At 44.9% G+C, this 25,946-nt stretch overlaps 1 protein-coding gene across 1 annotated transcript in view; it reads right to left on the reverse strand.

Annotated features, from left to right (window-relative positions):
- Positions 1 to 25,946, reverse strand: part of LOC102408791 (basement membrane-specific heparan sulfate proteoglycan core protein) — a 129,168-nt gene that overhangs the window by 71,936 nt on the left and 31,286 nt on the right. Inside the window, 3 exon segments of the mRNA XM_045162689.1 lie at positions 4,516 to 4,872; positions 11,999 to 12,355; positions 19,470 to 19,826. Of these exon segments, the coding sequence (XP_045018624.1) occupies positions 4,516 to 4,872; positions 11,999 to 12,355; positions 19,470 to 19,826 (1,071 nt within the window).

A 25,946-nucleotide genomic window follows, 5' to 3' on the forward strand; every position in this document is an offset into this window, starting at 1 on the left:
ACAATGGGGAGAAAATCTCCTGATGCTTTTAAGTGTGTTGAAAAAAGCTAATTCCCCAAACTTATTTCTGTGTCATTGCGGAACTTTTCAGCACATCATGTGACACTGAATGATCTGTCTCATCTGGGTTGTAAAACTGGACTTACCTCCCTTACAGGGCCTTTTAAAATGCTTATCTCTAAAGAAAAGAATGAAATAAGATTTTAAGAGGACAGGGATGGAGTCTGCTCAACACTTTGATAAGCACAGTGGGGTGTGCCGAGAACAGGGCTGTGTGACTGTGAGTGCCTGGGATTTGATCTTGGCTCCTCTACCTGTTCACAAATCAGATCCCCTCTCTGAGCCTGAGGGTCCTCATCTGTAAAAGTGGTAAACAGACAACCTTTCCTTCTGAACACTGTTTATAATGAGTAAATGCCTAAGGAGGATTCACCATCTGACAGGCGGCAGCTCCCCTCCCCTCCCTCCTTTCTTATCCAGAGAATCATCTCGCAGACGGCCTGAGGAAGAGGAGGAACAGCCCTGGGAGCCAGCAGATCTGAGAGATGGTGGAGCCACCTGCTAGCTGTATTGAGACTGAGCAGGGGACACACCATCTGGGAAGATTAATAATATCTGAGAAATCAGGAAAAAACACCTTCCCTGCTGACGTCTAGACATTTGGGGACATTATTTGCTACCAAGACTAGGAGGAAAATCAGGTAATATCATCACACAAATTAAAATCCGCATGCTGTCTGAACTAGCAATGCCACTTCCAGTGGGTATTTCCCCTCTGAGCAGAGTGACACTTGGAAAGCATATCTACCTTAGCACTGTTTCAGTAGCCCAAGGTTGGGAACAACTTAGTCTCCATCAACAGGAGATTGGGAGATGAATGATGCTGTCTCCATATGCTGAGTGTTAAGTAGCTGTCGAAAACCAGGGCAGCTCTAGGTGCTGATGTGGAATGAGGGATTTGGGATCATGCGGGTGAAAGTAGGGAGAGTTTTCCAGTCACCTCAGGCTCAGGCTCTGAATGTGAGGGACCTTCTGGACCTTTGGGAAAGCAATGAAAGGAGCCTGTTCCATGGTTAATTCAAGGAGATTTTGGGTGGTGGTGGTTTACTCACTAAGTCATGTCCGACTCTTGTGACTCGATGGACTACAGCCTGGTGGACTTCTCTGTCCATAGTTTCTCCAGGCAAGAATACTGGAGTGGGTTGCCATTTCCTTCTCCAGGGGATCTTCCCGACCCAGGAATTGAATCTGGGTCTCCTGCATTGCAGGCAGCTTCTTTATCGACTAAGCTCTGAGGGAAGCCCAAGGAATTTTTATTCTGCAACTTCTATGTGCCAGGCCCTTCCAGAAAACTAGTTCCAATGCCAGTGAAGGAAGGAGCCTTGCCTGGAGTCAGATTGAGTTCCTTTTTTTTTTTAATGGAAAAGAAAAAAATATATAAACATAGTGAGACATATTAGCATTTATCTGAGAATATTTTATCAAATGCAGAAAAAATAAGAATAGGAATATCTTGATGTTATTAATAATTTAAATATAATTGAATTATATTTAATTAGTTTATATTAATCATATCCTACACAATATATATCAAGTGGGCCTTAGAAAGCATCACTACAAACAAAGCTAGTGGAGGTGATAGAATTTCAGTTGAGCTGTTCCAAATCCTGAAAGACGGTGCTGTGAAAGTGCTGCAGTCAATATGCCAGCAAATTTGGAAAACTCAGCAGTGGCCACAGGACTGGAAAAGGTCAGTTTTCATTCCAATCCCAAAGAAAGGCAATGCCAAAGAATGCTCAAACTACTGCACAATTGCACTCATCTCACACGCTAGTAAAGTAATGCTCAAAATTCTCCAAGCCAGGCTTCAGCAATATGTGAACCGTGAACTTCCTGATGTTCAAGCTGGTTTTAGAAAAGGCAGAGGAACCAGAGATCAAATTGCCAATATCCTCTGGATCATGGAAAAAGCAAGAGAGTTCCAGAAAAACATCTATTTCTGCTTTATTGACTATGCCAAAGCTTTTGACTGTGTGGATCACAATAAACTGTGGGAAATTCTGAAAGAGATGGGAATACCAGACCACCTGATTTGCCTCTTGAGAAATTTGTATGCAGGTCAGGAAGTAACAGTTTGAACTGGACATGGAACAACAGACTTGTTACAAATAGGAAAAGGAGTACGTCAAGGCTGTATATTGTCACCCTGTTTATTTAACTTATATGCAGAGTACATCATGAGAAACGCTGGACTGGAAGAAACACAATCTGGAATCAAGATTGCCTGGAGAAATATCAATAACCTCAGATATGCAGATGACACCACCCTTATGGCAGAAAGTGAAGAGGAACTCAAAAGCCTCTTGATGAAAGTGAAAGAGGAGAGTGAAAAAGTTGGCTTAAAGCTCAACATTCAGAAAACGAAGATCATGGCATCCGGTCCCATCACTTCATGGGAAATAGATGGGGAAACAGTGGAAACAGTGTCAGACTTTATTTTCCTGGACTCCAAAATCACTGCAGATGGTGACTGCAGCCATGAAATTAAAAGACGCTTACTCCTTGGAAGGAAAGTTATGACCAACCTAGATAGCATATTCAAAAGCAGAGACATTACTTTGCCAACAAAGGTTCGTCTAGTCAAGGCTATGGTTTTTCCTGTGGTCATGTATAGATGTGAGAGTTGGACTGTGAAGAAGGCTGAGAGCCGAAGAATTGATGCTTTTGAACTGTGGTGTTGGAGAAGACTCTTGAGAGTCCCTTGGACTGCAAGGAGATCCAACCAGTCCATTCTGAAGGAGATCAGCCCTGGGATTTCTTTTCTTTCTTTTTTTTTTTTAGGTACATAACTCCCATTTTTAATAAAAGGTGTGCAAATTAAAACTTGGAAGGGTTTTTAAAAACTACCTTGAAGTGACTTAATAAGTATTTGGAAGATCTGGAATACAGATTGAGCAGAATGAACCCTTTGTCAAAGCTGCCATACTCTAGGCCTCTAAAATAAGAGGAAAAGAAGATAGCAGGTAAATTAGAAAAGATAATTTGCAGATAATTTGAGATTACTTGGATGTCAGGCTAAAAAGTTGTTTTCTTTCAGCAACAGAGTTTTCATGCTGTCTATGGGGTCGAACAGAGTCGGACACGACTGAATCGACTTAGCAGCAGTGGCAGCAGCAGCAATGTTTCCTTTGGTTATTCAGTTCAGTTCAGTCGCTCAGTCATGTCCGACTCTTTGCGATCCCATGAATCGCAGCACGCCACGCCTTCCTGTCCATCACCATCTCCCGGCGTTCACTCAAACTCATGTCCATCGAGTCTGTGATGGGATTTCTTTGGAAGGAATGATGCTAAAGCTGAAACTCCAGTACTTTGGCCACCTCATGTGAAGAGTTGACATTGAAAAAGACTCTGATGCTGGGAGGGATTGAGGACAGGAGGAGAAGGGGATGACAGAGGATGAGATGGCTGGATGGCATCACTGACTTGATGGACGTGAGTCTGAGTGAACTCTGGGAGTTGGTGATGGACAGGGAGGCCTGGCGTGCTGCGATTCATGGAGTTGCAAAGAGTCGGACACGACTGAGTGACTGATCTAATCTGATCTGACACAATATATTTAAAATTTTGTGTCTCATACGTTGTTGTTAGATGTCCACAGGACATTTAAAAAAACTGGCAAAAAGATAAACATTACTAAATCTCAAAAAGTAGAATTATTTTGTGTGTGTGATTCAGTTATACATATATACATACGTTATTTTTGAAATTATTTTCCATTATAAATTATTACAAGATATTGACTATAGTTCCCTGTTCTATATAGTGAACTTTTGTTGCTTATTATATATCTATATTTTTAAACTAGATATCTAGCATTCTATTAATCTAAGTCAAACAAGTAGAATCAAAATATCATAAATTTTTTAGTTAGGTAAAAATTCATAAGTTTTCTAAAATATGTATGTTATACATAATATATATATATGTATACAAAAGCTTTTCTACTACACTTGATAAAGGTTTGAGAAATGAACATCAACAAAAAGAAGAGATGGACAAACTGGAAAACATAAACTAAATGAAATGGGAGCACTGAATATGAAATAGAAAAAGGGAAACAGACTAGATAAAAGTGCTGAATAAAGAGAAGACAGCCACACTGAGGGTGCACTCTCCAGAGATAAGAAGTGAGGCCTGGCCTGTCAAGGAGCAAGTCACTCAGACTTTCATTTCCCTTATCCCTGGAATCAAAGGACTGAATATGATGGAAAAGTCAAGGACTGTGGAACCAGGTAGATGGGGGATCCAGACTTTTCCCACATTTACCAGCTGTGGGGCCTGGAGCACATAGCACAACCGTCATGGCCTCAAATACTCTGATTTGTAGAAGGGAGTAAAATCAGATCATGTCCAGATCACTGTTGCACCGGATTCCTTTTTTTGCTCAAAGAGTGAAGGGCATTCTTGTTGACTTGTCAGAGACCAGGGGATGAAGGACACCCATACCATACTCACCGCTCACAGTGAGATGAGTGCCTGGTCCAGACTTAAACTCCACGTCACCACGTACTTCTTTCCGGAACTTCACACAGTAGTAGACACCAGTGTCTGCTGGGGTGATGTTAGTGATGCGGATGGAAAAGTCCATGTTGTTTCTCTTTGTGACATCTGAAACATGTGTTACTCTGGGGAAGGGGGCCTCTTTTTGACTGTAGATGAACTCCCGACCTGGTCCAGTTCCCCTGAACCACTTGATGGGCCCCACAGGGCTCAAGGAGGTCACGGTGCAGTGCAGAGTGGCCGTCTCTCCTGCTGCAACTGACACTGACCTCTCAGGCTGAATCACCTGCAGCTCCCTGTCACCTGCTGCTCCTGGAGGAAGACACAAAGCAGTTATTTATTCATCCTCATGTGATCCTGTACGTTTTCTTACATGTTTATCAACGATCAAGAACAGCTTTCATTGTCTGAATGCACCATGAATGGGCCTTAAACTCAGCACACTGCATGTGCATTGCATGCAGCTTGCACAACGAGCCTGTAATGTAAGACACTAATACAAGAGAGGACCTGAGTCATGGAGGTCAGTGATGTGGCAGAGACTGGGCCTGAGTACTTGAGCCCTCTCTGGAAGTGTCATAATCGACCCCATATTCCTGGGTGTTCACTGTGTCCTCAGAGAGTGCTGCACTTCTGTCCTTTGCATTAGGTGGGACCACATGACCTCTTATTTGGGCTCCAAAATCACTGTGGATGGTGATCACAGCCATGAAATTAAAAGACACTTGCTCCTTGGAAGGAAAGTTATGACCAACCTAGAGAGCATATTTAAAAGCAGAGACATTACTTTGCCAACAAAGGTCTGTCTAGTCAAGGCTACGGTTTTTCCAGTAGTCATGTATGGATGCGAGAGTTGGACTATAAAGAAAGCTGAGTGCTGAAGAATTGATGCTTCTGAACTGTGGTGTTGGAGAAGACTCTTGAGAGTCCCTTGGACTGCAAGGAGATCCAACCAGTCCATCCTAAAGGAGATCAGTCCTGGGTGTTCATTGGAGGGACTGATGTTGAAGCTGAAACTCCAATACTTTGGCCACCTGACGTGGAGAGCTGACTCATTTGAAAAGACCCTGATGCTGGGAAGATTGAGGGCAGGAGGAGAAGGGGACAACAGAGGATGAGATGATTGGATGGCATCACTGACACAATGGACATGGGTTTGGGTAGACTCTGGGAGTTGGTGATGGACAGGGAGGCCTGGTGTGCTGCAGTTCATGTGGTCGCAAAGAGTCGGACACGACTGAGCAACTGAACTGAACTGAACATGACCTCTTAGATCACTGAGTTATGAGGAGAAGTGATGCATGTATTTTGTATGTTATTCATTAAGCTGCAAATACCTTTATAGACCAACTTCACTCCTCCCCAGGGATCCACATACTCATGATGCAATTTGCTCCAACAACCTGTATACTTGAGTGACAGTGATATTCAGATATTCACAACGAACATTTAGTTTATGAAGAAAGTAAAACATTGTTTCAACTCCTGGGATTTTTTCCAAAGGCACAATGACACAGTTATATTATAACTTGTCACAATGACATATGTTATATTAGTTACCTAAGGAAGCTCTAATAAATTAACAAAAATTTAGTGACTTAATGATAGTTTTATTATCTTATAATTCTGGATGTGAAAGGACCAAAAGCAGTGTTACTGGACTAAAATCAAGGAGTCAACTGGGCTACATTTCTCTAGAGGCTCTTATCATCGCCTCTGCAAATTTTGACACTGTCTACATTCTTCTCAAGGTTTCTATCTTCTTATGACTCCAGTTGTGCTTCCATTGTCACCTGTATTTTAACTTTGGATTTCCTGCCTCTTCTTATAAGATTATATTGGGCTCCCATTTATAAGCAAGGATATTCTCCCATAGCAAGAGCCTTAATCACTTTTGCAAATTGTTTTTTCCATGTAAAGTAAAACATTCACTAGTGAGTGTTAGGACATGGATCTCTTTGGGGGGCTACATTTTGTTTACTTGATCTATAACTTGCTTTAATCGAAGTGTATTGGTTTACAATGCTGTATTAATTTTGCAGCACAAAATGTGACTCAGTTATACATATACATTTGAAATATATCTTTTCTGTTATTGTTTATCCCAGGATACTGAATGTAGTTCTGTGTGCTGTACAGTAGGACCTTGTTCTTTATCCTTTCTATATATAATAGCTTTAGTTCAGTTCAGTTCAGTCGCTCAGTCGTGTCCGACTCTTTGCTACCCCATGAATCGCAGCACGGCAGGCCTCCCTGTCCATCACCAACTCCCTGAGTTCACTCAGACTCACGTCCATCAAATAGCTTACCTAACCCCTACCCCATTTACCTTGACAACTGCAACTCTGTTCTCTATGTCCTTGAGTCTGTTTTTGTTTCATAGGTAGGTACATTTGTCTCTCTCTCTCTTTTTCTTTTTTTAGGCCACACCGTGTACCTTGAGGTTCTTTGGTCCCCTGCTGCTGTTAAGTCACTTCAGTCGTGTCCGACTCTGTGTGACCCCATAGACATCAGCCCACCAGGCTCTCCTGCCCCTGGGATTCTCCAGACAAGAACACTGGAGTGGGTTGCCATTTCCTTCTCCAATGCATGAAAGTGAAAAAGTGAAAGTGAAGTCGCTCAGTCGTGTCCAACTCTTAGCAACCCCATGGACTGCAGCCCACCAGGCTCCTCCATCCATGGGATTTTCCAGGCAAGAGTGCTGGAGTGGGGTGCCATTGCCTTCTCCACTTTGGTCCCCTACCAGGAATTAATCCCAGGCCCCTGCAATGGAATTATGAAATCCTAACCATTGACCATCAGGCAATTCCCTGAGTCATTTTTTGGATTCCACATACAAGTGATATCATATGGTATTTATCCTTCCTGTTCTGACTTACTTCACTTAGTATGATAATCACTAGTTTATCTATGCTGTAGCAAATAGCATTATTTCTTCATTTTTTACAGCTGAGTAGTATTCCGTTGTGTGGAGAAGGAAATGGCAATCCACTCCAGTATTCTTGCCTGGAGAATCCCAGGGATGGAGGAGCCTGGTGGGCTGCCGTCTGTGGGGTTGCACAGAGTCGGACATGACTGAAGCGACTTCAGCAGCAGCAGCAGCAGCAGCAGCAGTATTCCATTGTATATACGTTCCACATCTTTTCATTCATTCATCTATTGATGGACAGGTACTTTGTTTCCTTGTCTTAGCCATTGTGAATAGTACTGCTATGAACATAAGGATGTATGTATCTTTTTGGAGAAAAAGATATATGCCCTGGGGTTGGATTTCTGGATCATATGATAATTTTAGTTTTATGAGGAACTTCCATAATATTTTCCATAGCGGTCACATCAGTTTACATTCACACCAATAGTATAGGCAGGCTCCCCTTTTCTCCAATCCTCGCTAGCGTTTGTTATTTGTACAACTTAAAAAATACATATTTATTTTAAATGGAGGATAATTGCTTTACAATATTGTGATGGTTTTGCTATACATCAATATGAGTCGTACAAATTTTAATGATGGCCATTCTGACCAGTGTGAAGTGGTGCCTCATTGGAGTTTTAATTTGCATTTCTCTAATAATTAGTAATGTTGAGCATCTTTTCATGTGCCTCAGTCATTTGTATTTCTTCTTTGGAAAAACGTCTACTTAGGTCTTCTGTCCATTTTTCAATTGGGTTGTTTGCTTTTTGTTATTTTTGAGTTGTATGAGCTGTTGTATATTTTGGAAATAAAGCCCTTGTCAGCTGCATCATTTAAAAATATTTTCTCTCTTTCTGTAGATTGTCTTTTCATTTTGTTTATGGTTTATGGAGGTCCTCTGTCTTTGGCACATCAGAGCCCACATTAATGGAACATGTATCACATGCCCGGCTCTGCTCTAAGCTCTTGACATGCGTCCCTTACTCAGTCCCTGCAGCTGTTCTGTGAGGGCGGGGCCATCACTGAAGGATAGGACATTGAGCACCAACTTGGGAGGGACTCGTCAGAGGTCCCAGAGTTGGAATAGGAGCCCAGGCAGGGGCTCGGCTCAGGCTCCCCACTACTGTGCACTGAGCTCAGGGACACCCTAACCCACTCCATCCAGGGCTTCTTAGCCCTCTCCAGGCATCACAGACTCCTGAGAGGTAGTGTGATTACCACCATTTCACAGATGGGGAACTGAGGACTAGAGGCTCTGTGAGGACCACACGGCCTGGAAGGTCAGCACCATTGCTCCCTGAGGGGCTGCCCTGTCACCAGGTCATGTGCCCTCAGTACATTCTGCAAACATTACAGGTGAGGAATGGGGACACAGGGAATTGGGTCACAGCCTTGAAATAATACCCCAGTTTGGGTGTCTCTACCCCGTGCTGGTGATTTAGACAGAGCACCTCAAATACTTCCAACTCTCCTGAAAGGAGACAGTGATGATCACTATTTTACAGAAGAGAAAAGTGAGGCTGAAAGAAATGAAGGGACTACATCTTCACCCTTCCCTTCACTACGTCCCCAAATTTCCTGTCAGCTCCAAGCTTTCATTTCCATCAGCAGAACAAGCACCCACCTTCAGAACCCCCCACAACAACCACCACTTTCCCCTTTTCTCTCAGATTCTTGACTTCAGGTGACTACAGGGAGGCGTGGCCTCTGAGGGCCCAGGCATAGAGACTCTGAAGCCACAAGGGAAGACACAAGCTCCTGACACCTGAGTCTAGAGTAGGAACTCTTGCTCACATGGGGATCCCACCACCCTCTAGGGAACACCTCCCCCTCCTCATCCTCAGGCTGCAGAGCCAGGAATGGGCGTGCCTGGTGCTGTTGGGATTGCAGTGGACCCTCTGGGCTCTGTCCACACTAACCTTCCCAGACCTGCTCCATAGGAGCCTAGCGAAGGGGCAACATCACAACAACGGAGGAAATCTCCTGATGCTGCTAAGTGTGCTGAGTGCTGCCATTTAGAAGAGGTTCCGCCCATCCCATCAAGAGACACTGCAGTATCTGTCTGGTCCAGGTTGTAAAGCTAAACTTACCTCCCACAGTGGACTTCTCTTTAGTGCCACTGCTGAAGAACAGAACAATACAAGGATTTCAGAGGACAGAGCTGGAGATTTCCCCCACACTGTGCAGAGAGCAGGGCTGTGAGTCCAAAGTGTCTGGGGTTCAATCCTGGCTCCCTTACATGCTCACTAAACAAGTCCCCTCTCTGAGCATCAGTGTCCTCATCCGACACCCTTCTTTCTGAACACTGGTTATAAGGAGTAAATGTCACGAGAAAGGTTCAGTATCTGACAAGCTGATGCTCTCTGGCCCCCTCGCCTCCCTCCTTTCTCATCCAGGGAATCATCTGGGCAGGCAGCCTGGAGAAGAGGATGATCCACCTTCCGGGAAGCCGCAGATCTGAGTGGTGGTGGAACCACTTACTACTTGTGACCGAGGTTGAGCAAGGGACCCACCATCTAGGAAGTTAAGTAATAGCTGCAAATCAGGAAAAAACCACCTTCCCTGCTGATGTCTGAAGGTTGAGGAGGCTCAGTTGCTACCTTGACTAAGAGGGAAATTTAGCAATATCCACTCAAAGTATCATACACATATCCTCAGTCACCTACAATGGACACTTGCTTTCTATCTGCACAAGGGTTAAACTATCAGCCACTGTAGCTGCTGACCTTCAACACCTCCTGAAAGAAGATCAGAAAGGAGGCACTCTGTGATCTGGAGAAACCTGTCAGGCCTTCAGATACTTAGACATTTTCTAGAGATGATTTTAGGAGCCCAGTTCTTGCATCTCCTCATATCTAGAAAAGCATCAAAATCTTTCATGGTGACATCTGTTCCTTGTGACTAGCATAAACCTTCCGCAAAAGACGTGTGCTTGATTGCATGTACTCCCTTCACCAAAAGCACATATATATTGGCCCCGCCCCCCAACTTTTTGGAGCAATCTCTCAGAGCTATCTGAAATGCTGTCTCCCAGGCTATAGTCCTCATTTTGCTCCAAATAAAACTAAACCCAGAACTCTCACATTGTACATTTTTTTTCAGTCGACAGCTGCAACCTAGCAAAGCCACTTCCAGTGGTTACCTCCCCTTTGAGGAGAGTGACAGACAGAAAGATTATCGACCTCAGCACTGTTTCAGTAGCCCAAGGTTAGGAACAACTTAGTGTCCATCAACAGGAAACTGTAGATGAATGATGCTGAGAGTTAGGTAGCTGTTGGAAAACAGGGCAGCTCTAGGTGCTCATATGGAATGAGGGATTTGGAGTCATGCGGCTGAAAGTAAGGAGTGGTTTCCAGTCACATCAGGCTCAGGGTCTGAATGTGAGGGGCCTTCAGAAACTTTGGGAAAACCATGAAAAGAGCTTATTCCATGATTAATTCAAGGAATTTTTATTCTTCAAATCCTATGTGCCAGGTTCTTCCATGAATTGAGTTCCAGTGCCAGTGCAGGAAGAAGACTGGCTTTGAAATAGATTGGGTTCTGGAAGGATCCCCTCACTGACCATGTGACTGTGGTCAGGGCCCCTATACCTCTTGCTCTCAGGCCCCCATGTGTACGTGGGAGGTTGGGAGGATGGTGTCTAAAGGTCCTTCCCCTGCTGACAGCCCAGGATTCAGGAATTAGAAAGAGGATCCAGAGTTTTGGTCAGAACACTCTAAATGATCACTGTTGCTACCTCAGTGGGGCTGCTCCTAAGTCACCCACATGAACCTCTTCCCTGGGGAGGGACATTCTGAGATGACCCAGCTCTGCTGGGAGCCTTCAGTGACTGTGTGAGTCAATTCCTGAATCACAGGAGAGTCTTCTTAACAGATTCCCAGGAAACACCCAACCTCTAGGCATCTCCTCCAAGCAGGGCCATCAGAGTCAGCACTGAGCCTGTGCTATAGGAAGTTCTTCTCAGTGTGATGCTTCTGAAGAGGAAATAGATAACATTTTCACTCCTTGCCCTAGATGAATCTCTCTTCTTTCAGAGGAAAGAGAACATAAGCTTCATGGAATAAGAGCCCTTTTCTGCTTTGTTCACTTCTGCTTCCACAGCATCTGGACCAGGCCCTGGCTCACAGTAGGTGTTCAGTATGTGTGAATAAAGAGAAAACTCAGCCACATTGAGGTGAGCATTCTATGGAGGCAGGAATGAGGTCTGGACAGTTGATGGAGCAAGGGACTCAGACATTCATCTCTTTTATCCCTGGAACCAAAGGGCTGAATGGAGTGAAAAAGACAAGGGTTGTGGAGCCAGGCAGACTGGGGACTCAGAATTTTCTCACTTTTACCAGCCGTGGGGCCTTGAACAAATAGGCCTCAACTCCCCTGATCTGTAGAAGGGAATGAAATCTGATCATGACCCAGATCATGACATAAGCACCCACTGCTGTACATGATTGTGTTTTTCGATTCAAAGGGTAGCAGGCATTCTTGTTGACATGTTATTGGAATACAGGGGACAAAGGCTGTACTCACCACTCACAGTGAGATGAGTGCCTGGTCCAGACTTAAACTCCACTTCACCACGTTCTCCTTTCCGGAACTTCACACAGTAGTAGACACCAGTGTCTGCTGGGGTGATGTTAGTGATGCGGATGGAAAAGTCCATGTTGTTTCTCTTTGTGACATCTGCAACACTTGTTACTCTGGGGAAGGGGGCCTCTTTTTGACTGTAGATGAACTCCCGACCTGGTCCAGTTCCCCTGAACCACTTGATGGGCCCCACAGGGCTCAGGGAGGTCACGGTGCAGTTCAGAGTGGCCGTCTCTCCTGCTGCAACTGACACTGACCTCTCAGGCTGAATCACCTGCGGCTCCCTGTCACCTGCTGCTCCTGGAGGAAGACACAAAGCAGTTATTTATTCATCCTCATGTGATCCTGTACGTTTTCTTACATGTTTATCAACGATCAAGAACAGCTTTCATTGTCTGAATGCACCATGAATGGGCCTTAAACTCAGCACACTGCATGTGCATTGCATGCAGCTTGCACAACGAGCCTGTAATGTAAGACACTAATACAAGAGAGGACCTGAGTCATGGAGGTCAGTGATGTGGCAGAGACTGGGCCTGAGTACTTGAGCCCTCTCTGGAAGTGTCATAATCGACCCCATATTCCTGGGTGTTCACTGTGTCCTCAGGGAGTGCTGCACTTCTGTCCTTTGCATTAGGTGGGACCACATGACCTCTTATTTGGGCTCCAAAATCACTGTGGATGGTGATCACAGCCATGAAATTAAAAGACACTTGCTCCTTGGAAGGAAAGTTATGACCAACCTAGAGAGCATATTTAAAAGCAGAGACATTACTTTGCCAACAAAGGTCTGTCTAGTCAAGGCTACGGTTTTTCCAGTAGTCATGTATGGATGCGAGAGTTGGACTATAAAGAAAGCTGAGTGCTGAAGAATTGATGCTTCTGAACTGTGGTGTTGGAGAAGACTCTTGAGAGTCCCTTGGACTGCAAGGAGATCCAACCAGTCCATCCTAAAGGAGATCAGTCCTGGGTGTTCATTGGAGGGACTGATGTTGAAGCTGAAACTCCAATACTTTGGCCACCTGACGTGGAGAGCTGACTCATTTGAAAAGACCCTGATGCTGGGAAGATTGAGGGCAGGAGGAGAAGGGGACAACAGAGGATGAGATGATTGGATGGCATCACTGACACAATGGACTTGGGTTTGGGTAGACTCCGGGAGTTGGTGATAGACAGGGAGGCCTGGTGTGCTGCAGTTCATGGGGTCGCAAAGAGTCGGACACGACTGAGCAACTGAACTGAACTGAACATGACCTCTTAGATCACTGAGTTATGAGGAGAAGTGATGCATGTATTTTGTATGTTATTCATTAAGCTGCAAATACCTTTATAGACCAACTTCACTCCTCCCCAGGGATCCACATACTCATGATGCAATTTGCTCCAACAACCTGTATACTTGAGTGACAGTGATATTCAGATATTCACAACGAACATTTAGTTTATGAAGAAAGTAAAACATTGTTTCAACTCCTGGGATTTTTTCCAAAGGCACAATGACACAGTTATATTATAACTTGTCACAATGACATATGTTATATTAGTTACCTAAGGAAGCTCTAATAAATTAACAAAAATTTAGTGACTTAATGATAGTTTTATTATCTTATAATTCTGGATGTGAAAGGACCAAAAGCAGTGTTACTGGACTAAAATCAAGGAGTCAACTGGGCTACATTTCTCTAGAGGCTCTTATCATCGCCTCTGCAAAATTTTGACACTGTCTACATTCTTCTCAAGGTTTCTATCTTCTTATGACTCCAGTTGTGCTTCCATTGTCACCTGTATTCTAACTTTGGATTTCCTGCCTCTTCTTATAAGATTATATTGGGCTCCCATTTATAAGCAAGGATATTCTCCCATAGCAAGAGCCTTAATTACTTTTGCAAATTGTTTTTTTCCATGTAAAGTAAAACATTCACTAGTGAGTGTTAGGACATGGATCTCTTTGGGGGGCTACATTTTGTTTACTTGATCTATAACTTGCTTTAATCGAAGTGTATTGGTTTACAATGCTGCATTAATTTTGCAGCACAAAATGTGACTCAGTTATACATATACATTTGAAATATATTCTTTTCTGTTATTGTTTATCCCAGGATACTGAATGTAGTTCTGTGTGCTGTACAGTAGGACCTTGTTCTTTATCCTTTCTATATATAATAGCTTTAGTTCAGTTCAGTTCAGTCGCTCAGTCGTGTCCGACTCTTTGCTACCCCATGAATCGCAGCACGGCAGGCCTCCCTGTCCATCACCAACTCCCTGAGTTCACTCAGACTCACGTCCATCAAATAGCTTACCTAACCCCTACCCCATTTACCTTGACAACTGCAACTCTGTTCTCTATGTCCTTGAGTCTGTTTCTGTTTCATAGGTAGGTACATTTGTCTCTCTCTCTCTTTTTCTTTTTTTAGGCCACACCGTGTACCTTGAGGTTCTTTGGTCCCCTGCTGCTGCTAAGTCACTTCAGTCGTGTCCGACTCTGTGTGACCCCATAGACATCAGCCCACCAGGCTCTCCTGCCCCTGGGATTCTCCAGACAAGAACACTGGAGTGGGTTGCCATTTCCTTCTCCAATGCATGAAAGTGAAAAAGTGAAAGTGAAGTCGCTCAGTCGTGTCCGACTCTTAGCAACCCCATGGACTGCAGCCCACCAGGCTCCTCCATCCATGGGATTTTCCAGGCAAGAGTGCTGGAGTGGGGTGCCATTGCCTTCTCCACTTTGGTCCCCTACCAGGAATCAATCCCAGGCCCCTGCAATGGAATTATGAAATCCTAACCATTGACCATCAGGCAATTCCCTGAGTCATTTTTTGGATTCCACATACAAGTGATATCATATGGTATTTATCTTTCCTGTTCTGACTTCACTTAGTATGATAATCACTAGTTTATCTATGCTGTAGCAAATAGCATTATTTCTTCATTTTTTACAGCTGAGTAGTATTCCGTTGTGTGGAGAAGGAAATGGCAACCCACTCCAGTATTCTTGCCTGGAGAATCCCAGGGATGGAGGAGCCTGGTGGGCTGCCGTCTGTGGGGTTGCACAGAGTCGGACATGACTAAAGCGACTTCAGCAGCAGCAGCAGTATTCCATTGTATATATGTTCCACATCTTTTCATTCATTCATCTATTGATGGACAGGTACTTTGTTTCCTTGTCTTAGCCATTGTGAATAGTACTGCTATGAACATAAGGATGTATGTATCTTTTTGGAGAAAAAGATATATGCCCTGGGGTTGGATTTCTGGATCATATGATAATTTTAGTTTTATGAGGAACTTCCATAATATTTTCCATAGCGGTCACATCAGTTTACATTCACACCAATAGTATAGGCAGGCTCCCCTTTTCTCCAATCCTCGCTAGCGTTTGTTATTTGTACAACTTAAAAAATACATATTTATTTTAAATGGAGGATAATTGCTTTACAATATTGTGATGGTTTTGCTATACATCAATATGAGTCGTACAAATTTTAATGATGGCCATTCTGACCAGTGTGAAGTGGTGCCTCATTGGAGTTTTAATTTGCATTTCTCTAATAATTAGTAATGTTGAGCATCTTTTCATGTGCCTCAGTCATTTGTATTTCTTCTTTGGAAAAACGTCTACTTAGGTCTTCTGTCCATTTTTCAATTGGGTTGTTTGCTTTTTGTTATTTTTGAGTTGTATGAGCTGTTGTATATTTTGGAAATAAAGCCCTTGTCAGCTGCATCATTTAAAAATATTTTCTCTCTTTCTGTAGATTGTCTTTTCATTTTGTTTATGGTTTATGGAGGTCCTCTGTCTTTGGCACATCAGAGCCCACATTAATGGAACATGTATCACATGCCCGGCTCTGCTCTAAGCTCTTGACATGCGTCCCTTACTCAGTCCCTGCAGCTGTTCTGTGAGGGCGGGGCCATCACTGAAGGATGAGGACATTGAGCACCAACTTGGGAGGGACTCGTCAGAGGTCCCAGAGTTGGAATAGGAGCCCAGGCAGGGGCTCGGCTCAGGCTCCCCACTACTGTGCACTGAGCTCAGGGACACCCTAACCCACTCCATCCAGGGCTTCTTAGCCCTCTCCAGGCATCACAGACTCCTGAGAGGTAGTGTGATTACCACCATTTCACAGATGGGGAACTGAGGACTAGAGGCTCTGTGAGGACCACACGGCCTGGAAGGTCAGCACCATTGCTCCCTGAGGGGCTGCCCTGTCACCAGGTCATGTGCCCTCAGTACATTCTGCAAACATTACAGGTGAGGAATGGGGACACAGGGAATTGGGTCACAGCCTTGAAATAATACCCCAGTTTGGGTGTCTCTACCCCGTGCTGGTGATTTAGACAGAGCACCTCAAATACTTCCAACTCTCCTGAAAGGAGACAGTGATGATCACTATTTTACAGAAGAGAAAAGTGAGGCTGAAAGAAATGAAGGGACTACATCTTCACCCTTCCCTTCACTACGTCCCCAAATTTCCTGTCAGCTCCAAGCTTTCATTTCCATCAGCAGAACAAGCACCCACCTTCAGAACCCCCCACAACAACCACCACTTTCCCCTTTTCTCTCAGATTCTTGACTTCAGGTGACTACAGGGAGGCGTGGCCTCTGAGGGCCCAGGCATAGAGACTCTGAAGCCACAAGGGAAGACACAAGCTCCTGACACCTGAGTCTAGAGTAGGAACTCTTGCTCACATGGGGATCCCACCACCCTCTAGGGAACACCTCCCCCTCCTCATCCTCAGGCTGCAGAGCCAGGAATGGGCGTGCCTGGTGCTGTTGGGATTGCAGTGGACCCTCTGGGCTCTGTCCACACTAACCTTCCCAGACCTGCTCCATAGGAGCCTAGCGAAGGGGCAACATCACAACAACGGAGGAAATCTCCTGATGCTGCTAAGTGTGCTGAGTGCTGCCATTTAGAAGAGGTTCCGCCCATCCCATCAAGAGACACTGCAGTATCTGTCTGGTCCAGGTTGTAAAGCTAAACTTACCTCCCACAGTGGACTTCTCTTTAGTGCCACTGCTGAAGAACAGAACAATACAAGGATTTCAGAGGACAGAGCTGGAGATTTCCCCCACACTGTGCAGAGAGCAGGGCTGTGAGTCAAAGTGTCTGGGGTTCAATCCTGGCTCCCTTACATGCTCACTAAACAAGTCCCCTCTCTGAGCATCAGTGTCCTCATCCGACACCCTTCTTTCTGAACACTGGTTATAAGGAGTAAATGTCACGAGAAAGGTTCAGTATCTGACAAGCTGATGCTCTCTGGCCCCCTCGCCTCCCTCCTTTCTCATCCAGGGAATCATCTGGGCAGGCAGCCTGGAGAAGAGGATGATCCACCTTCCGGGAAGCCGCAGATCTGAGTGGTGGTGGAACCACTTACTACTTGTGACCGAGGTTGAGCAAGGGACCCACCATCTAGGAAGTTAAGTAATAGCTGCAAATCAGGAAAAAAACCACCTTCCCTGCTGATGTCTGAAGGTTGAGGAGGCTCAGTTGCTACCTTGACTAAGAGGGAAATTTAGCAATATCCACTCAAAGTATCATACACATATCCTCAGTCACCTACAATGGACACTTGCTTTCTATCTGCACAAGGGTTAAACTATCAGCCACTGTAGCTGCTGACCTTCAACACCTCCTGAAAGAAGATCAGAAAGGAGGCACTCTGTGATCTGGAGAAACCTGTCAGGCCTTCAGATACTTAGACATTTTCTAGAGATGATTTTAGGAGCCCAGTTCTTGCATCTCCTCATATCTAGAAAAGCATCAAAATCTTTCATGGTGACATCTGTTCCTTGTGACTAGCATAAACCTTCCGCAAAAGACGTGTGCTTGATTGCATGTACTCCCTTCACCAAAAGCACATATATATTGGCCCCGCCCCCCAACTTTTTGGAGCAATCTCTCAGAGCTATCTGAAATGCTGTCTCCCAGGCTATAGTCCTCATTTTGCTCCAAATAAAACTAAACCCAGAACTCTCACATTGTACATTTTTTTTCAGTCGACAGCTGCAACCTAGCAAAGCCACTTCCAGTGGTTACCTCCCCTTTGAGGAGAGTGACAGACAGAAAGATTATCGACCTCAGCACTGTTTCAGTAGCCCAAGGTTAGGAACAACTTAGTGTCCATCAACAGGAAACTGTAGATGAATGATGCTGAGAGTTAGGTAGCTGTTGGAAAACAGGGCAGCTCTAGGTGCTCATATGGAATGAGGGATTTGGAGTCATGCGGCTGAAAGTAAGGAGTGGTTTCCAGTCACATCAGGCTCAGGGTCTGAATGTGAGGGGCCTTCAGAAACTTTGGGAAAACCATGAAAAGAGCTTATTCCATGATTAATTCAAGGAATTTTTATTCTTCAAATCCTATGTGCCAGGTTCTTCCATGAATTGAGTTCCAGTGCCAGTGCAGGAAGAAGACTGGCTTTGAAATAGATTGGGTTCTGGAAGGATCCCCTCACTGACCATGTGACTGTGGTCAGGGCCCCTATACCTCTTGCTCTCAGGCCCCCATGTGTACGTGGGAGGTTGGGAGGATGGTGTCTAAAGGTCCTTCCCCTGCTGACAGCCCAGGATTCAGGAATTAGAAAGAGGATCCAGAGTTTTGGTCAGAACACTCTAAATGATCACTGTTGCTACCTCAGTGGGGCTGCTCCTAAGTCACCCACATGAACCTCTTCCCTGGGGAGGGACATTCTGAGATGACCCAGCTCTGCTGGGAGCCTTCAGTGACTGTGTGAGTCAATTCCTGAATCACAGGAGAGTCTTCTTAACAGATTCCCAGGAAACACCCAACCTCTAGGCATCTCCTCCAAGCAGGGCCATCAGAGTCAGCACTGAGCCTGTGCTATAGGAAGTTCTTCTCAGTGTGATGCTTCTGAAGAGGAAATAGATAACATTTTCACTCCTTGCCCTAGATGAATCTCTCTTCTTTCAGAGGAAAGAGAACATAAGCTTCATGGAATAAGAGCCCTTTTCTGCTTTGTTCACTTCTGCTTCCACAGCATCTGGACCAGGCCCTGGCTCACAGTAGGTGTTCAGTATGTGTGAATAAAGAGAAAACTCAGCCACATTGAGGTGAGCATTCTATGGAGGCAGGAATGAGGTCTGGACAGTTGATGGAGCAAGGGACTCAGACATTCATCTCTTTTATCCCTGGAACCAAAGGGCTGAATGGAGTGAAAAAGACAAGGGTTGTGGAGCCAGGCAGACTGGGGACTCAGAATTTTCTCACTTTTACCAGCCGTGGGGCCTTGAACAAATAGGCCTCAACTCCCCTGATCTGTAGAAGGGAATGAAATCTGATCATGACCCAGATCATGACATAAGCACCCACTGCTGTACATGATTGTGTTTTTCGATTCAAAGGGTAGCAGGCATTCTTGTTGACATGTTATTGGAATACAGGGGACAAAGGCTGTACTCACCACTCACAGTGAGATGAGTGCCTGGTCCAGACTTAAACTCCACTTCACCACGTTCTCCTTTCCGGAACTTCACACAGTAGTAGACACCAGTGTCTGCTGGGGTGATGTTAGTGATGCGGATGGAAAAGTCCATGTTGTTTCTCTTTGTGACATCTGCAACACTTGTTACTCTGGGGAAGGGGGCCTCTTTTTGACTGTAGATGAACTCCCGACCTGGTCCAGTTCCCCTGAACCACTTGATGGGCCCCACAGGGCTCAGGGAGGTCACGGTGCAGTTCAGAGTGGCCGTCTCTCCTGCTGCAACTGACACTGACCTCTCAGGCTGAATCACCTGCGGCTCCCTGTCACCTGCTGCTCCTGGAGGAAGACACAAAGCAGTTATTTATTCATCCTCATGTGATCCTGTACGTTTTCTTACATGTTTATCAACGATCAAGAACAGCTTTCATTGTCTGAATGCACCATGAATGGGCCTTAAACTCAGCACACTGCATGTGCATTGCATGCAGCTTGCACAACGAGCCTGTAATGTAAGACACTAATACAAGAGAGGACCTGAGTCATGGAGGTCAGTGATGTGGCAGAGACTGGGCCTGAGTACTTGAGCCCTCTCTGGAAGTGTCATAATCGACCCCATATTCCTGGGTGTTCACTGTGTCCTCAGGGAGTGCTGCACTTCTGTCCTTTGCATTAGGTGGGACCACATGACCTCTTATTTGGGCTCCAAAATCACTGTGGATGGTGATCACAGCCATGAAATTAAAAGACACTTGCTCCTTGGAAGGAAAGTTATGACCAACCTAGAGAGCATATTTAAAAGCAGAGACATTACTTTGCCAACAAAGGTCTGTCTAGTCAAGGCTACGGTTTTTCCAGTAGTCATGTATGGATGCGAGAGTTGGACTATAAAGAAAGCTGAGTGCTGAAGAATTGATGCTTCTGAACTGTGGTGTTGGAGAAGACTCTTGAGAGTCCCTTGGACTGCAAGGAGATCCAACCAGTCCATCCTAAAGGAGATCAGTCCTGGGTGTTCATTGGAGGGACTGATGTTGAAGCTGAAACTCCAATACTTTGGCCACCTGACGTGGAGAGCTGACTCATTTGAAAAGACCCTGATGCTGGGAAGATTGAGGGCAGGAGGAGAAGGGGACAACAGAGGATGAGATGATTGGATGGCATCACTGACACAATGGACTTGGGTTTGGGTAGACTCCGGGAGTTGGTGATAGACAGGGAGGCCTGGTGTGCTGCAGTTCATGGGGTCGCAAAGAGTCGGACACGACTGAGCAACTGAACTGAACTGAACATGACCTCTTAGATCACTGAGTTATGAGGAGAAGTGATGCATGTATTTTGTATGTTATTCATTAAGCTGCAAATACCTTTATAGACCAACTTCACTCCTCCCCAGGGATCCACATACTCATGATGCAATTTGCTCCAACAACCTGTATACTTGAGTGACAGTGATATTCAGATATTCACAACGAACATTTAGTTTATGAAGAAAGTAAAACATTGTTTCAACTCCTGGGATTTTTTCCAAAGGCACAATGACACAGTTATATTATAACTTGTCACAATGACATATGTTATATTAGTTACCTAAGGAAGCTCTAATAAATTAACAAAAATTTAGTGACTTAATGATAGTTTTATTATCTTATAATTCTGGATGTGAAAGGACCAAAAGCAGTGTTACTGGACTAAAATCAAGGAGTCAACTGGGCTACATTTCTCTAGAGGCTCTTATCATCGCCTCTGCAAAATTTTGACACTGTCTACATTCTTCTCAAGGTTTCTATCTTCTTATGACTCCAGTTGTGCTTCCATTGTCACCTGTATTCTAACTTTGGATTTCCTGCCTCTTCTTATAAGATTATATTGGGCTCCCATTTATAAGCAAGGATATTCTCCCATAGCAAGAGCCTTAATTACTTTTGCAAATTGTTTTTTTCCATGTAAAGTAAAACATTCACTAGTGAGTGTTAGGACATGGATCTCTTTGGGGGGCTACATTTTGTTTACTTGATCTATAACTTGCTTTAATCGAAGTGTATTGGTTTACAATGCTGCATTAATTTTGCAGCACAAAATGTGACTCAGTTATACATATACATTTGAAATATATTCTTTTCTGTTATTGTTTATCCCAGGATACTGAATGTAGTTCTGTGTGCTGTACAGTAGGACCTTGTTCTTTATCCTTTCTATATATAATAGCTTTAGTTCAGTTCAGTTCAGTCGCTCAGTCGTGTCCGACTCTTTGCTACCCCATGAATCGCAGCACGGCAGGCCTCCCTGTCCATCACCAACTCCCTGAGTTCACTCAGACTCACGTCCATCAAATAGCTTACCTAACCCCTACCCCATTTACCTTGACAACTGCAACTCTGTTCTCTATGTCCTTGAGTCTGTTTCTGTTTCATAGGTAGGTACATTTGTCTCTCTCTCTCTTTTTCTTTTTTAGGCCACACCGTGTACCTTGAGGTTCTTTGGTCCCCTGCTGCTGCTAAGTCACTTCAGTCGTGTCCGACTCTGTGTGACCCCATAGACATCAGCCCACCAGGCTCTCCTGCCCCTGGGATTCTCCAGACAAGAACACTGGAGTGGGTTGCCATTTCCTTCTCCAATGCATGAAAGTGAAAAAGTGAAAGTGAAGTCGCTCAGTCGTGTCCGACTCTTAGCAACCCCATGGACTGCAGCCCACCAGGCTCCTCCATCCATGGGATTTTCCAGGCAAGAGTGCTGGAGTGGGGTGCCATTGCCTTCTCCACTTTGGTCCCCTACCAGGAATCAATCCCAGGCCCCTGCAATGGAATTATGAAATCCTAACCATTGACCATCAGGCAATTCCCTGAGTCATTTTTGGATTCCACATACAAGTGATATCATATGGTATTTATCTTTCCTGTTCTGACTTACTTCACTTAGTATGATAATCACTAGTTTATCTATGCTGTAGCAAATAGCATTATTTCTTCATTTTTTACAGCTGAGTAGTATTCCGTTGTGTGGAGAAGGAAATGGCAACCCACTCCAGTATTCTTGCCTGGAGAATCCCAGGGATGGAGGAGCCTGGTGGGCTGCCGTCTGTGGGGTTGCACAGAGTCGGACATGACTAAAGCGACTTCAGCAGCAGCAGCAGTATTCCATTGTATATATGTTCCACATCTTTTCATTCATTCATCTATTGATGGACAGGTACTTTGTTTCCTTGTCTTAGCCATTGTGAATAGTACTGCTATGAACATAAGGATGTATGTATCTTTTTGGAGAAAAAGATATATGCCCTGGGGTTGGATTTCTGGATCATATGATAATTTTAGTTTTATGAGGAACTTCCATAATATTTTCCATAGCGGTCACATCAGTTTACATTCACACCAATAGTATAGGCAGGCTCCCCTTTTCTCCAATCCTCGCTAGCGTTTGTTATTTGTACAACTTAAAAAATACATATTTATTTTAAATGGAGGATAATTGCTTTACAATATTGTGATGGTTTTGCTATACATCAATATGAGTCGTACAAATTTTAATGATGGCCATTCTGACCAGTGTGAAGTGGTGCCTCATTGGAGTTTTAATTTGCATTTCTCTAATAATTAGTAATGTTGAGCATCTTTTCATGTGCCTCAGTCATTTGTATTTCTTCTTTGGAAAAACGTCTACTTAGGTCTTCTGTCCATTTTTCAATTGGGTTGTTTGCTTTTTGTTATTTTGAGTTGTATGAGCTGTTGTATATTTTGGAAATAAAGCCCTTGTCAGCTGCATCATTTAAAAATATTTTCTCTCTTTCTGTAGATTGTCTTTTCATTTTGTTTATGGTTTATGGAGGTCCTCTGTCTTTGGCACATCAGAGCCCACATTAATGGAACATGTATCACATGCCCGGCTCTGCTCTAAGCTCTTGACATGCGTCCCTTACTCAGTCCCTGCAGCTGTTCTGTGAGGGCGGGGCCATCACTGAAGGATGAGGACATTGAGCACCAACTTGGGAGGGACTCGTCAGAGGTCCCAGAGTTGGAATAGGAGCCCAGGCAGGGGCTCGGCTCAGGCTCCCCACTACTGTGCACTGAGCTCAGGGACACCCTAACCCACTCCATCCAGGGCTTCTTAGCCCTCTCCAGGCATCACAGACTCCTGAGAGGTAGTGTGATTACCACCATTTCACAGATGGGGAACTGAGGACTAGAGGCTCTGTGAGGACCACACGGCCTGGAAGGTCAGCACCATTGCTCCCTGAGGGGCTGCCCTGTCACCAGGTCATGTGCCCTCAGTACATTCTGCAAACATTACAGGTGAGGAATGGGGACACAGGGAATTGGGTCACAGCCTTGAAATAATACCCCAGTTTGGGTGTCTCTACCCCGTGCTGGTGATTTAGACAGAGCACCTCAAATACTTCCAACTCTCCTGAAAGGAGACAGTGATGATCACTATTTTACAGAAGAGAAAAGTGAGGCTGAAAGAAATGAAGGGACTACATCTTCACCCTTCCCTTCACTACGTCCCCAAATTTCCTGTCAGCTCCAAGCTTTCATTTCCATCAGCAGAACAAGCACCCACCTTCAGAACCCCCCACAACAACCACCACTTTCCCCTTTTCTCTCAGATTCTTGACTTCAGGTGACTACAGGGAGGCGTGGCCTCTGAGGGCCCAGGCATAGAGACTCTGAAGCCACAAGGGAAGACACAAGCTCCTGACACCTGAGTCTAGAGTAGGAACTCTTGCTCACATGGGGATCCCACCACCCTCTAGGGAACACCTCCCCCTCCTCATCCTCAGGCTGCAGAGCCAGGAATGGGCGTGCCTGGTGCTGTTGGGATTGCAGTGGACCCTCTGGGCTCTGTCCACACTAACCTTCCCAGACCTGCTCCATAGGAGCCTAGCGAAGGGGCAACATCACAACAACGGAGGAAATCTCCTGATGCTGCTAAGTGTGCTGAGTGCTGCCATTTAGAAGAGGTTCCGCCCATCCCATCAAGAGACACTGCAGTATCTGTCTGGTCCAGGTTGTAAAGCTAAACTTACCTCCCACAGTGGACTTCTCTTTAGTGCCACTGCTGAAGAACAGAACAATACAAGGATTTCAGAGGACAGAGCTGGAGATTTCCCCCACACTGTGCAGAGAGCAGGGCTGTGAGTCAAAGTGTCTGGGGTTCAATCCTGGCTCCCTTACATGCTCACTAAACAAGTCCCCTCTCTGAGCATCAGTGTCCTCATCCGACACCCTTCTTTCTGAACACTGGTTATAAGGAGTAAATGTCACGAGAAAGGTTCAGTATCTGACAAGCTGATGCTCTCTGGCCCCCTCGCCTCCCTCCTTTCTCATCCAGGGAATCATCTGGGCAGGCAGCCTGGAGAAGAGGATGATCCACCTTCCGGGAAGCCGCAGATCTGAGTGGTGGTGGAACCACTTACTACTTGTGACCGAGGTTGAGCAAGGGACCCACCATCTAGGAAGTTAAGTAATAGCTGCAAATCAGGAAAAAACCACCTTCCCTGCTGATGTCTGAAGGTTGAGGAGGCTCAGTTGCTACCTTGACTAAGAGGGAAATTTAGCAATATCCACTCAAAGTATCATACACATATCCTCAGTCACCTACAATGGACACTTGCTTTCTATCTGCACAAGGGTTAAACTATCAGCCACTGTAGCTGCTGACCTTCAACACCTCCTGAAAGAAGATCAGAAAGGAGGCACTCTGTGATCTGGAGAAACCTGTCAGGCCTTCAGATACTTAGACATTTTCTAGAGATGATTTTAGGAGCCCAGTTCTTGCATCTCCTCATATCTAGAAAAGCATCAAAATCTTTCATGGTGACATCTGTTCCTTGTGACTAGCATAAACCTTCCGCAAAAGACGTGTGCTTGATTGCATGTACTCCCTTCACCAAAAGCACATATATATTGGCCCCGCCCCCCAACTTTTTGGAGCAATCTCTCAGAGCTATCTGAAATGCTGTCTCCCAGGCTATAGTCCTCATTTTGCTCCAAATAAAACTAAACCCAGAACTCTCACATTGTACATTTTTTTTCAGTCGACAGCTGCAACCTAGCAAAGCCACTTCCAGTGGTTACCTCCCCTTTGAGGAGAGTGACAGACAGAAAGATTATCGACCTCAGCACTGTTTCAGTAGCCCAAGGTTAGGAACAACTTAGTGTCCATCAACAGGAAACTGTAGATGAATGATGCTGAGAGTTAGGTAGCTGTTGGAAACAGGCAGCTCTAGGTGCTCATATGGAATGAGGGATTTGGAGTCATGCGGCTGAAAGTAAGGAGTGGTTTCCAGTCACATCAGGCTCAGGGTCTGAATGTGAGGGGCCTTCAGAAACTTTGGGAAAACCATGAAAAGAGCTTATTCCATGATTAATTCAAGGAATTTTTATTCTTCAAATCCTATGTGCCAGGTTCTTCCATGAATTGAGTTCCAGTGCCAGTGCAGGAAGAAGACTGGCTTTGAAATAG

The sequence above is a fragment of the Bubalus bubalis genome, chromosome 14 (genome assembly GCF_019923935.1).
Source record: "Bubalus bubalis isolate 160015118507 breed Murrah chromosome 14, NDDB_SH_1, whole genome shotgun sequence".
In the NCBI taxonomy this organism is placed as follows: Eukaryota; Metazoa; Chordata; class Mammalia; order Artiodactyla; family Bovidae; genus Bubalus; species Bubalus bubalis.